General features: G+C 39.2%; 1 protein-coding gene across 1 annotated transcript; it reads left to right on the forward strand.

Moving 5' to 3' along the window:
* The first annotated feature begins 4052 nt into the window (after positions 1-4052).
* Positions 4053-5276, forward strand: CLDN17 (claudin 17). The gene has a single exon (XM_037990589.2). The coding sequence runs from the start codon at positions 4241-4243 to the stop codon at positions 4913-4915; it is 675 nt and encodes a 224-aa protein (XP_037846517.1). The 5' UTR covers positions 4053-4240; the 3' UTR covers positions 4916-5276.
* The last annotated feature ends 8612 nt before the right edge of the window (positions 5277-13888 follow it).

Here is a 13888-nt window from a genome sequence, read left to right on the forward strand (position 1 = left end):
GCATAGAACAGAAAACATATTTAATCCATTTGAATAAGGTGTCAATCAATGGTTGGGTTCCGGTTCCCTGAGCATGAGACTCTGAGGCAGAGATTAGTGTGCGTTATGTTTATTATGAGATCAACACCTTAGGAAAAGAAGGCAAGGAAGAGGACTGGCCATATAGAGAAGTTTAGTTGGGATGCCGGGCTAATGAAGGCCTTAGCTGACCACACAGTGAGCTCTGGAGCTAGAAGAGCCCCTGAGTGTTAACCCCATGGGGCTAACAGGGCTAGTGGTCAGGTCCATACTGATGAGTCACTGGATATGGGCTACATCTATGAATGGGGAATAATTTGAGTGACATGCCTATTTCCAGGTAATACCTGAATGGGACTGAGAGCTGGGGGTGTTCTGCCCACAGCACTCTAAGCAGCTGAAAGAGACGTCTGGGTGGAACATCACAGTGTCCACTCTAGGCATGTATTTATTAAAGAATAAGAGAGAAAAATTAGCTGAGAATGACAAACAGAAACAGGCCTGGGCTAAAGACAACAGATTCAGAACTTACAGCCTGACAGGAGGTAGGCAATGCTGTGCGGACATAGGTGAGGTGCCTTAGGGAGAGTGTGCTGAGTGAGAAGAGTACAGAGGTGTATCAGCGAGTCTGGAAGAAAACAAACAAAACAAACATGGCGAAGGGCACCTAGAGAAAGAAGAGAGAGAATGCGTATGCAGAGAAGTAGTAAGGACGATAATACAACAAATACTAATGAGACAAATATTAACAGAAAAACTTTCCTGGGTGTTTGCTCAGGACCAGGTTCTTTGCACACATTCCATTTAATCTTCAAGGCAGCCCTGTGAATTTGATGTTATGATTATCCTGATTTCATAGACCAGGCACTTTTGTTGGGGGGAGGGGTGTTCAAAAACATGCCTGAGATGGATGGCTAAGGCATCAAGCCAAGACTGAACCAAGTCTCTCTCCAGAGCACATGCCCTTCACTGTCTCTCGTGGGATGACAGTGGTTTGTTGTGACTTTCACTGAAACATCAATAAGCAGAAATATGGAAGTGTTTTTGTAAAGATAGTAGTTATGATGTCCAAGAAGTCTGTAACATTTCCAGGAAGGTTTTCATGGGTCACATGATGACTAAAGGCCGATTTCAATGTGTATAGCAGTGGGAAATGTGAGAGAGGACCGACCAAAAGATGTGTAGAGACACATGGCAAGGAATACAGATCTGGCAAGATGGAATTTTATTTTATTATTTTATTTATTTCTATTATATTTTTATAATTTCAACTTTTATTTTACAATAAAATAAAAGTTACTATAGAGGCTGAAGCAGGAGAATCGTTTGAACCCTGGAGGTGGAGGTTGCACATGTGTAAGTCGTTTACTGATGCTGAGATCTGGGTGTGAATGATCCCATCACCCAGATAGCGAGCATAGTACCCAATCGTTGGCTTTTCAACCCTTATCTCCCTCTTCCCTTCCCTCTCTAGTAGTCCCCAGTGTCTGTTGCTGCCATCTTTATCTCCAAGTGTCCCTGATGTTTAGCTCTCGCTTATAGGTGAAAACATGCGAGATTTGGTTTTCCGTTTCTGTATTAATTCACTTAGTATAAAGGCCTCCAGCTGCATCCATGTTGCTGTAAACGACAGGATATAATTATTTTATATGGCTGCATAGTATTCCATGATGTATACATTCCAAGATGGAGTTTTAAAATAGAAGAAAATTGAGTATGTTTATTTTCTAAGGGACTCCACAGAGAGAGGGAGAAGGTGTCAGTGCAATGAAAGGAGGAAGTGATCAATAGAGCAAGTCCCACTGAAGAGGTAGAAGGGGATGAGATGCATAGAAAGGTTGGAGAGGAAAGCAGTATCTTCCCCTAAATACAAAGGAGAGAAAGTTAAAATGTTTTTAACAATCGGCTTTGTCTGTGAGAGGCAAAGACCAAGAACTCCTAGTTATTTATGTTTTTCAGGTTATTCATTTCTTGGGGATTGGGAATAGGGTCTCACTCTGTTGCCCAGGCTGGAGTGCAGTAAAGCAATCACAGCTCACTGCAGTTTTGACCTCCCAGGCTCAAGCAATCCTCCACTTCAGCCTCCCGAGTAGCTGAGACTGCAGGCGTTTGCCACCACATCCAGCTAATTTTTATTTTTTTGTAGAAACACAGTGTCACTATTTGCCTAGGCTGGCCTCAAACTCCTGGGCTCAAAAAATCCTCCTGCCTCAGCCTCCCAAAGTGTTGTGATTATAGATGGGAACCACTATACCCAGCCTCAGATTTTTATATTTAAACAAACATATGTTTTCACTTATAATGCAGACAATATGCTCTAGCTGATGAGAAAGTAAATAATTGGAAAAAAATGTTGGAAACTTCCAGGACAAAATGAGCATAGCAATACATCTGAGATAGAATGAGGAAGAGGAACTAGAATGAGGAAGAGGAACTAGAATGAGGAAGAAGACCCAGAAGTAACAAGTCAGAGTAATGCTGGAAAATCCTGTCAGGGAGGGAATGGTTAAGCCTATGTCTCAGTAACCATGAACAAAGGGCCAAGGAAACCCTTCACCCAATCTGCTGTTGGGAAACTGTTAATGACACAGAAGTCATCTGTTTGCTCAATGATTCACATTCCTTAGAGAGGGAGTTCTCAGACCAATCCTCTTGAAAACTCAATGGTTTTCACATTCATGAAGTCAGTGAATGGACTAAATCTGGTTGCCATTGGACCACCCATTAAATCTTTGGCCTGTAACTGATTGAGATGGAGGACATTTTGCAAACTGTGATGTCTCCCACCTGGAGTGTGGTTGGTGTGCTTGCTTTGGAGTCATTTTCATCCTTGTAATAGATCCCTTGCCAGTGGGATATAAAAGGAAAAGGAAAAAGGTCCATTTTTCCCACACGAAGCCCCCCACTGCCTCTAGGGAGTGGCAGGAAAGTAGCAGTCAAAAGTTACAACTTGACTCAAATTTTGAAATAATCTCAACTGAATTTTTCTTCCTTTGAAAACCATTTGAAAAACTGTAGAAAGGATAGTGTCACATTTCCACTAGGTTTAGTCCCACTTACATGAAAAGATTCAAAAAGGCATCTCTCCTTCCTATTTTTGAATCAGACTAGACAGAGAAAGTAAGCATAGTGAGTTACAGACCTGGGCTTGTTCCTGGATCAGTTGCCACATGGCTTGTCTCGGCCAAACACTTTGCACACCTTCCGTTCATCTGGCAAATAAGGGTGTTAAGTTTGATGGCCTTGAAGATAACTTCCAGCACTAAAATGTTCTCTAGCATCTAAATTTCAAGTGACTGCATAGCCAATTTCAAGGGCCACTTTTATATTGTTCCATAAAAATGAAAGGTACGTGTTTGGCCTTAATAAATGTGATATATTTCAAGCTGCCATTGAAGAAACACTGAATGAAAGTTTCCATACTAAACATTACTTAACAGAGAGAAAGGTGTTACTTAACAGCTAAAGTAATAATTAACAGTTCATTCAAATTAATTATAAGGAATACTTCTCTGTTTTCTTCTTTTCTGGATCTTAAGAATAAACTATGAAATGTGAATTTCTTGCTTAGGGCTCCTCCTAAGTATCAATAGTTTTCATGTGTCTTGAAACTAATACCTAAACATTTCTCCATATCGAGGTATCTTTATTAAAGCCAGAATTGATTACCATCTTAAGGAAAAGTGGCTTACACTAGAATAAAGTAATAAAGTCCAAAATGTTTTTTAATTACTCTCCAATAAACTGACAAGGTTTTGGCATTGTCTTCAGCTGTGCCTTAACACATATATTTATACTTTTATATCAGAGTGATTTTTTACACAGGAAGTTTCAGCTCTGTAATTAGCAATTCACAATGGAAACTTTGACACTTAATTACAGCATTGCTAAGACAATAATAATGTGAGAAATCCTAAAACTGAATGCAGTATTTCTTGACACACCCCTAGCTACCTTCTTATTGGCTGGGAAACAATTATATATGACTAGTAAATAATCCATAGAGAAATGAATGTGTATGAAAAAAGGCGACGTGCATTTACAACAGGTACTTCTAGTTAGGCCAAGTTCAGTCACAGACACTGATTTGGACTAAAATGATATGGGCAGCAGCCAAGGAGAACATCATCAAAGACTTCTCTAGACTCAAGAGCCTTCCACGTTCTACAACTTGAGCATCTTCTACCACTCCGAATTGGACTAGTCTTCAAAGTAAAAGGCAATGGCATTTTATCCCTTGCAAATTGCTGGGCTGGTTCTTGGGTTCCTTGGCATGGTGGGGACTCTTGCCACAACGCTTCTGCCTCAGTGGAGAGTATCAGCTTTTGTTGGCAGCAACATTATTGTCTTTGAGAGGCTCTGGGAAGGGCTCTGGATGAACTGCATCCGACAAGCCAGGGCCCGGTTGCAATGCAAGTTCTATAGTTCATTGTTGGCTCTTCCGCCTGTCCTGGAAACAGCCCGGGCACTCATGTGTGTGGCTGTTGCTCTCTCCTTGATCGCTCTACTTATTGGCATCTGTGGCATGAAGCAGGTCCAGTGCACGGGCTCTAATGAGAGGGCCAAAGCATACCTTCTGGGAACTTCAGGAGTCCTCTTCATCCTGACGGGCATCTTCGTTCTGATTCCGGTGAGCTGGACAGCCAATATAATCATCAGAGATTTCTACAACCCAGCTGTCCACATAGGTCAGAAACGAGAGCTGGGAGCAGCACTTTTCCTTGGCTGGGCAAGCGCTGCTGTCCTCTTCATTGGAGGCGGTCTGCTTTGTGGATTTTGCTGCTGCAACAGAAAGAAGCAAAGGTACAGATATCCAGTGCCTGGCCACTGTGTGCCACACACAGATAAGCGAAGAGACATGAAAATGCCTAGTAATACCTCCACCAGTTATGTCTAATGCCTGCTTTTGGCTCCAAGTGTGGACTATGGTCAATGTTTGTTATAAAGTCCTGTTAGAAAGTGTAAGTATGTGAGGCAGGAGAACTTGCTTTATGTCTAGATTTAAATTGATATGAAAGTTTCAATTTGTTACTGGTAGGAAAACTTGGACATTCTGACTTCAGGTGTATTAAATGCATTTACTATTGTTGGACTCAATCGCTGTTCCAATGTTCATATTCTAAATGTAAGTATACCCATGAATCATTATCAAGTGTACAATGATGGACTACTAGTTTTTGACCATCATATCTTATCTGATAAGAATCAAAATTTGAAATCGATATTCTATAACAATAAAACATATACCTATTCTAAAATGTAAGCTATTATTTTTCCTCTACATTGTTTCTTGTACTACACACTAACAACTAAATGATGACCTTTTTCAAAAGATTATCATGGAAAATTGTAGATATCAAACAATAATTTTTAGTTGAAAATGTCAAAACATGAAAATGTCCATCTAATGAAAGACTTTGTTCCTTTAGGAACTCACACAATTACAATTAGACACTTTAGTGAAAAGGGAGCTCTGATGTATCTTAGGACAATTAAGAAGACAGATTTTAAGGTCTCTAATTTATACAGTTAAACTTGCCTAGAATCACTGTTTAAAGGAAAATAATTTATAAATGAAAAATAATATTTTTCATAGCCTATCATCTGTACTTCAAGCAAACAGAAGCATCTATCTTGATAAGACACATCAATGGAAGGCTATTAACACTCAATTCTTATCTAGAGGTTATACGGTCCCAATTAGAGAATTGCAGTTGGGGCATTGAAGGGAATGGTTTCTATTCTTTGTTTTATTCTTTAGTCATTGCACAGGTACAAACATGCTAAGCAATTCGAAGAATTAAGGTTGTGATTCAGACAAGTAGTCAGGCTAAGTTAAATACCTTTTTTGTATTCTGTACTAAACAAATAGGTATGGTGAAAATATTTTTGTTTTGCTTGAATTACATGCACAATTTTCTCAATACTTCATTTCCCATGTGTACATATCAATATCAGGGTTAAAAGTGTGGTGGGTCATGTCGGGTGAGAGTGAGTGGGGAGTGTTTATGAGGCAAGACCACCTGTATGGGTTGCTTCTCAATAGCTTTTACATCTTGTGAATCAATCAATTTTTATATGTTCAGCTTTAACTCTTCAAATATTGTGCTTATTTTGTAATAAAAATGTATTTAATTTTGAGTATATAATTGCAATGAGAAGCCTGAATTTGCTCACCAAATATTTATTGCATCGTCATCCTTATTATAATGAAATAAAATAGATTACAATGATGTTGATATATTTAGCTGTGGGGTCAATTAGAATAAATTTCTGTCCTCAGAAGATCACCTAGTAACTCTGAAACATTAAATCAGGGATAACTCAAGCCTGGATGTTAATATCCAACCTTCACTCCATTCTACAAACCACCAGCAAGATGTCAGTAGGTGAAGCCCCTGGTAATATAAAACTGTATTTAAAACACTGGTAATATTAAATGATAATATCACACAAGTATAAATATCTTCAAAGAATAGCAATAAAAATAAGAAAAACAGTGATTAAGATGAATTTTTCCTAAGATTGATTTTTTTTAATCAGACTTGATTCAGAAAGGCCTAATACTGGGTATGTTGGAAAAGAGTCATTTTTCTTTTACAGTCAAATAAGTAAGCCATCTAGACAAGCAAGATATATACCTAAAAGTTGTCATAGAATCATTTTTCTTACCTTTTTGCTCACCTAGAAGTAATTAGCTTTACAAGAATGGATTCCTCAGCCTAAACGGGGAAGTATATTATTCTGCTAGCCAGTAGGTCAAAGAGTAAAAAGGTATAACACTTGGTGCAATTATAAGATAATATTAGCTATTGAATATGTGGCAACATTTCAGGAACTAAGTTTTTTGTTGCTTGCCCTTCCATTAATCAATGTGTAGCTTTAGAAAGATTATTTTTCCCTGCCTCACTCTGCTGTAGTATTTTTCCAATTATACCAAAAATAAATTTTACTAATTTTCCATGAATTTAAAGATGCATGAAGGGTGCATATTTCCTACTACAAACCCAAGCGTGCACGACATTTATCTTTATTTTCTAAAATATAATTGAAGTTCAACTTCTTGAGTACTTCCTCACATATTATACAGTTGTTAGGATCTTATACAGGGCTAAACAGTGTTCCATGGTGGTTTCTGGGATCAGTCCATGACCATCAGTCCCTGCAGGTGTCTGAGAAGATGTCTATTTTATCTGCCCACAGAGTCTTTGTGGGCTTCTTAGCTCTGTCGATTCTGTCATACTTGGCCATTAATTGTTTTGACTCTTGTTCTGGGCTGCTTGAATCAGTAGATTTCAACCCTGGCGGTATGTTAGAATCGCTTAGGGAGCTTTGAAAAATACCAGTATAGCTGGTGTTGAGATGATCCATGGCACCATTTTCCAGAGTCTTATCCCGGAACCTGACCTGCTGAACTGGTTACCAGCTATCCACAAGCAGTGGTAGAGAAAATGGCTACTTCCCAATAAAATGTTTTTAATGTCACCTCTGTAACCCTTCTTCTTCTTCCCCACTGTCAAAAACCTTGTACAATTTCATAGAGGTTTTCAGAAGCACAATGCATAGGCTGCTTTTGCCTTCCACTTTTTACATACTCAGTGAAATGCTTTGCTGACCACCTTCTGGAATGGGGACCAGGCAAAGGGGGAAAATATAAGCAGGGGAAATAGTTAACGTCACAAAATATTATTTAATCACACATGGTTGAAGATGTTTTAAGAGAGTGTAGTTTACAAATTTAATTAAATGCACACCAATGATCTTTTTCATTTGTAAAAAATCTTGCTATATTTGAAAGCATTTTGTTACACTGTTTTGATCTTTGTAACCACTGTGTGCTGTAGAAAGTATAGATATTGTTACCAAAACATGCCCAGTAAAAGAACTGAGACATACAAGGTTATCTGACTCGGCCAAAGTCACATAGCTAACATGCAGAAATCAAGAATTCAACAACAGGACTAAGTTGTTATTTAATAATAATTTGAGGAATGATTAAAAAACAGTATACATAGAGTACAATGGTTTGAGGGTTTAACTACTATGCATCCCCTCTTCCCCCAGAGAGGAGACGAAACTATGAAATTCAGAAACATAAAGGCAGTTATTGAGTTTTAAGTATGAAAAGCACAGATTCTTAGGAGATCAGGAGATCGTGGGCCAAGAATAACATGGTTATCTTTAAGATTAAGAGTATAAAATGATTTCCTTGGATGAAGGTGTAATAGTAAGGAGCAGAGTTTAGAGGGTCTAGATATCAGTGTGTCCCCGGGAGGAGCCTGGTGGCCACTCCCCAATCCAGTTCCTGGGGACTGGGGCATAGGGGAATAATAAACTCTCAGACGGGTTCGAGAATACAAGGGCAGAAACGATCTGTGTCCTGACTCAGGTGGAGCTGAGGATGTCGACAAAGTATTCCCTGTGACCTCACAGTGCTGGAGGATAAGGGACATCTCTGTGATGCACTTAGTCCGATAGCCTAAAAGATAATCTTGCCAAGTTCCCCGCAACTGGAACACCGTGGGAGCAGGAGAACATTTCCTACCCACCCGAGAGGGGCACAGAGCATGCCAGACCCAAAAATGTCTAGTGACTGGGACTAAGTGAGACACAACAGTCATGCGCATGGACAAGCGGCTGACCCATCCATGCCTGTGTGCCTCCAGATCCGCTCCTTCACTCCTCTGTCTAATCTGTATCCTATGGAGCTTGATGCTCACGGCTGGGCAGTGTGTGGCAAGAGCTTGAGGTAAGAGTGGTCCTCCCTAGGTACAGGCAATAGGAGGCGGCTCTCTCTGTAAATAATAGAAAAGCAATAATAAAACCTACTAAATAGTGGGTCTGTTCTTTATTATCTTCACATGCTGACCTTTCTAATGAATGTTAGTGATAAAGCACTCGATCAAAACAAGTGAACAATGTAATTTCTTGAGGTAAGTTCCCAAACAATCATTGTGATTACTCTTCGGAGAGGTAGGTAGTATTACGGGCTTAAGTGTGCCTTCCTCCGCCATTTATATGTTAAAGATCTCACCCCTGCATAAGTGAAACTGCAACTGTATTTGGAGATAGGGTCTGTATAGAGGTAATTAGGTTAAAATAAAATTATTAAGGTAGGATAGTAGATATGACTGGTGTTCTTATGAAAACATGAGGAAATTTGGACATAGACAGGTACAGAGAAAAGGTGATGTGGAGACACATAGTGAGAAAATAGTCATCTATAGGCCAGAGAAAAAGGCTTGGAACAGCTTCTTCCCTCACAACCTTCAGAAGGAACTAACCCTGCGGACATCTTGATCTCAGAATTCTAACCTCTAGCGTGGTGAGACTATAAATCTCTGTTGCTTTAAGCCGTATAGTTTGTGATATGGGAGCCCTAGCAAAGTAAGATAGACTGATGGATAGGTAGATAAATAGATAGTAGGTACATAGAGAGACATATAATTAATAGATGACAGATACATGATATATGGATAATATTGAGACAGTTGATAGATTGATAGATGAGAGATCATGATAATGATTGATAGATACTGGAGGATTAGATAGGCAGATAGATGATAGATAAATAGATGTCATCTACGATACAAGTGAATAGACAGAAGATGCCATCTACACTACCGTGCACCCTGACACACGTGGACTTGGTTTCATGGGTCTGTTGCAAAGTTAAAGGGTTTTCTCCCAGATTCCAATTCAGCAAGGCACGGTTTTCAAAAAATTTTTTCTCCAGCCATTCTGTTTTACTGTTTTAATTTTTTAAAATACAAATAAAACCCTCCAGTCACGATAAAATGACAGAGTTCTGTTCTGTTTCCATGTCTTTGCAATTTCTGTGTCACCGAAATGGGAGGCATAGGTTACACGCTAGCTAGCTCGAGTGATTCTAACCTGTATGAACTCACTGGAATTTCTTCAGAGTAATGTCTATAAAAATGATTATTAAAGTATAGATAATAAAAATGTGTTAACTTGAAGCTTATTGCTGGAAAAAAGTCTCTTACAGAGGAGTGGTATATTTGCTCCAAAAGTCAAGTATACTAGATATGCTACTGAGGCTGGTTTTCCCAAGCTCCTGTGTTCAGCTGCCACCAGCTAGGTGAGAGATTGGAGGACAGATGCAGAGGGGACTATAACCTTTCCCTCACTCCACCCTCCAGCTCTATCAGAAGGGCCCAGCTGAAGCCCAGGTTCTGCCTTTTGCCAAGTGAACCCGATCTCCTGGGTCTGCAATACTGCCTTTTCCTTCATCATCTGGGAAGTCGCAGCTTTCTGCTGTTGTTGGTATACGGGAGGTTCCATGGTCCTCTCCTCGGTTTCACAACTCTCCCCGTAACCTGTGTAAGCAAATCCCTCTATTAAATTCCACTAATTTTAATATCTAGAATAATTTTTGGTTTCCTGGTTTTATTTGACAGATACAACTGAAAACCATCCTGAAATGGGGGCTTCTCAGCAGAATCCAAGGTGAACAACTGAAGATTTTAAGTATCGTATCAATGACTTGGTTTGACACGGGCCCACAGAACTTAGATTCAACCCTGGGAAAATTTTGCACCCTGAGAGGGTAAGACGAAGTTTATCTGACATGTAGGCTTGAAACAAAAATTAAGTTCAGTGTTTAAAAAATGTTTAGTAATTGCATGCCAAAACTCTACACACAGGAGATGAGAACTGTTTGCTGAGAAAATGAATGATTGGTGAATCAATGAAGAAAGAAAGTAATAAGCAAACCATAATATGAAGTACCTTATCTAGGGAAAATCAGAAGTTCAGTTCCTAACTAGGTCTAAGGAGTTTTGTATTTTTAGTATTCTTTTAGCAGGATTATTTCCAAGAAAATAGCTAATGGACAAATACTGCCCATTAAGAAAGTGTTGATGACAAAATGTGATACAAAAAATATCTTTAGGTCTGAATTCACATTACAATTAGTAAAGCTTGGAACTGGCTAGTAAAAGTGACTAGCAAAATATTAAGTAAAAAGTAAATTATGAAAGGGACATGACTATAGCAAAATGGCTAAAACTCCTACTACCATAAAGATGTATCAGACATTTTCTCATGGTAGGGCTGCTTGAGGGCCAAAGAATGCTTTTCTCAGGGAATAAATACCCCCATACACACTGAATAACTAGGTTAATTGTGGGTGTGGGTTTGCCGGAAAGAAATTTCTCCAACAGATTCTCAGAAAATTGTAAATAGATGGCGTATAACAAGGGAGAATTAAAAGTATAAATAGAGGGTACAACCAGAAAACAGGGCAAACAAACAAAAAAGGGAGAGAGGAGAGACTGCAGTGGTTGAAAGAGAGGATTTCAGTGAGTACAGAGGAGGTAAAAAGGACATTCAGGTTTACCATGAGGAAAATAATTCTTAGAGCACTGGTGTTTAACTGGTAATGAATATTGTCAGAAGCACTGGAGACAACACTGCCATGTATAAAGCCCCTTTTCCATTCCCTCCTCCCTAGAACTGACAATTTGGTCAGAATCATACAACTGTGAGACTGAAAAGGATCATGGAGGAAACTGAGGCCAAGAGCAGTTAAGCCTGTCCGGCTAACTCCTCCCCACCTCCATCTAGGCCTCACTGCATTCATCAGACATTATCCAGACGGAAATCAGCTTATCTCAGGAAAGACCTGCCCTTCAGCTTTTCACTCACCTTCTTTTGCATCAACGATTACTCCTCTTCTCTAGTCCATCAACCTCAACTTGAACTCAGACCTATTGCCTTCCAGCTTTGAGCTGCCATTTATATTGCATTCTGCACCTCCTGAAGTGCCCTCCATTTTTACTTCTCTAAAAAAGTCAGATTCATTAAGGTTGTCAACATTTGTTTCAATAAACTTGTTACTATTTTTCAAACCTTTCTTAATTTTTTTCCTTAAATTATTATTGAGAATTCTTTTCTTTCAGATGTTGGAAGATGTATTTTTTTAAATTCCTTCCCTAGATCACGTATATACTTACTTCCTTTGAGAACTCACTCATTCCTGTTATTTCAACTGCCAGTAATCGGCAAATGGCTTAGCAGAAAGAGCCCTGGACTGGAAGATTTGAGTTCATTATGTGGCTCTTTCAACCAACCTGAGCTTCAGCTTTCTCATCTACAAAATGTGGAAAGGGATAAACATTTCCAACACATAATACTTGCTCGTTAACTAGACATATATATTGTGTGTATATATACATAAGTTAAATTTCATATAAATGAACTACACACATATAGAGAGAGATTATTTAATTCTCATTATTACTCTTCTTTTATGGTTAAAAAAAAAAACTGATGCTCAAAGAGGTTATATAACCTTTCCAGGGATACACAGCAAGGTCACTGCACCTACCAGCCGTAATGAGGCGTCTTGAAAGAGCGTGCTGTCTTCTGTGTAGCACTCTTCCTCTCCATATAAGGGTAGTAACCAGTCTCTCTACCTGGAAGGGCTACTGCAAGGATAAAATGAGGCAGTGCCTGTGAAAGTATTTTAATCATAAGGCATTATGTAAATGGAAAATATAATTACTATTATTATCTCCCAGCAATCCAGGTTTTAAGCTCTTTATAGTTCTCTTGCTTTCTCTATCCACAGAGCATTTCACTTGGGTGCCCTTTTGGCCTTAAACTTTAGCAAAAGTAATATTCATTATGTTTTTCTAAGCTTAACATTTTATCAGTTTTTCTTTACCTTTGTAACTGTCGCAATTCATTTAGTCTTCTAAGACACAGATGACTGTATGTAGATACTGGCTTAGCTCCTGTTTTCCTGGAGTAATAATTAATAGCACTCTCTTTTTCTCTCAAAAATCCAATTTTGGATGATAAATCATGTGTTCACCTAACATCTCTTTAGATGCTTCCTGCTATGGTTCTTATCTTTTCTATTCTTGCTCATTATGCTCTAAAACATTGCTGAACACCTATTCCTTTCCTATTTACACTCACAACTTTAACCCAATGGCTAATTGCCTGGCTAACTGAGACAGACCTTTTCCCCCTCTTCTTATCTTGTGAATCCCTCTCTTCCATGTTTCATATAGAGAAGCATGGATTCTCACCTCCAACCGTGGTTATCATCATTTCACTTCCTTTATTAGTGCTCACAGGCTTTTTGATATACTTTCAATTATCTTTTACCTCTCTTTTTCTTCTTCAACTCTCTCTTTACAATGATACATGACTACTTTGTGTATATACAACGGTGCTCAAGTTGTCTCATGTCCCATCAATCACACATGTTTACCTGAAATCTGAAGCATACTTTTGGTGGCTTCATGGCTTTCCTAAGCCCTGCCTTCTCCAAACCACCCTCCATCACCCTATCTCCTCTATTTTGATAGACTATACATAGTTACTAATCATTTGCAGTTTCTTCTATCAGGAGATGGAGTCTACTGCTCCAGACCTAGAATCAGGGCTGGCCCTAACAGAGTGCAAAGGAAACTTTCTAACTTGTAATGCTCCTGCCATGTTATTAATCCAGACTATGCTGATGGAGGATAAGAGGTCAGGTTAAGAGAGACCCATTCTTTTAAGCCGACTGATATGATTTGGCTGTGTCCCCACCCAAATCTCACCTTGAATTGTAGTTCCCATGATCCCCACATGTCATAAGAGGGACCCGGTGGGAGGTGATTGAATCATGGGGGCAGTTACCTCCATGCTGTTCTTGTGATAATGAGTGAGGTCTCATGAAATCTTATGATTTTACAAAGAGTAGTTCCCCCGAACATGCTCTCTTGCCTGCCACCATGTATCACGTACCTCTGCTCCTCCTTCACCTTCTGCCATGATTGTGAGGCCTCTCCAGCCATGTGGAACTGAGTCCATTAAACTTTTTCTTTATAAATTACCCAGTCTCGGATAT

Source organism: Chlorocebus sabaeus, chromosome 2 (assembly GCF_047675955.1).
Source record: "Chlorocebus sabaeus isolate Y175 chromosome 2, mChlSab1.0.hap1, whole genome shotgun sequence".
NCBI lineage: Eukaryota > Metazoa > Chordata > Mammalia > Primates > Cercopithecidae > Chlorocebus > Chlorocebus sabaeus.

Bases quoted from the DNA above. Each gene is read 5' to 3' on its own strand.
- CLDN17 (XM_037990589.2), top strand. From the start codon at position 4,241: ATGGCATTTTATCCCTTGCAAATTGCTGGGCTGGTTCTTGGGTTCCTT.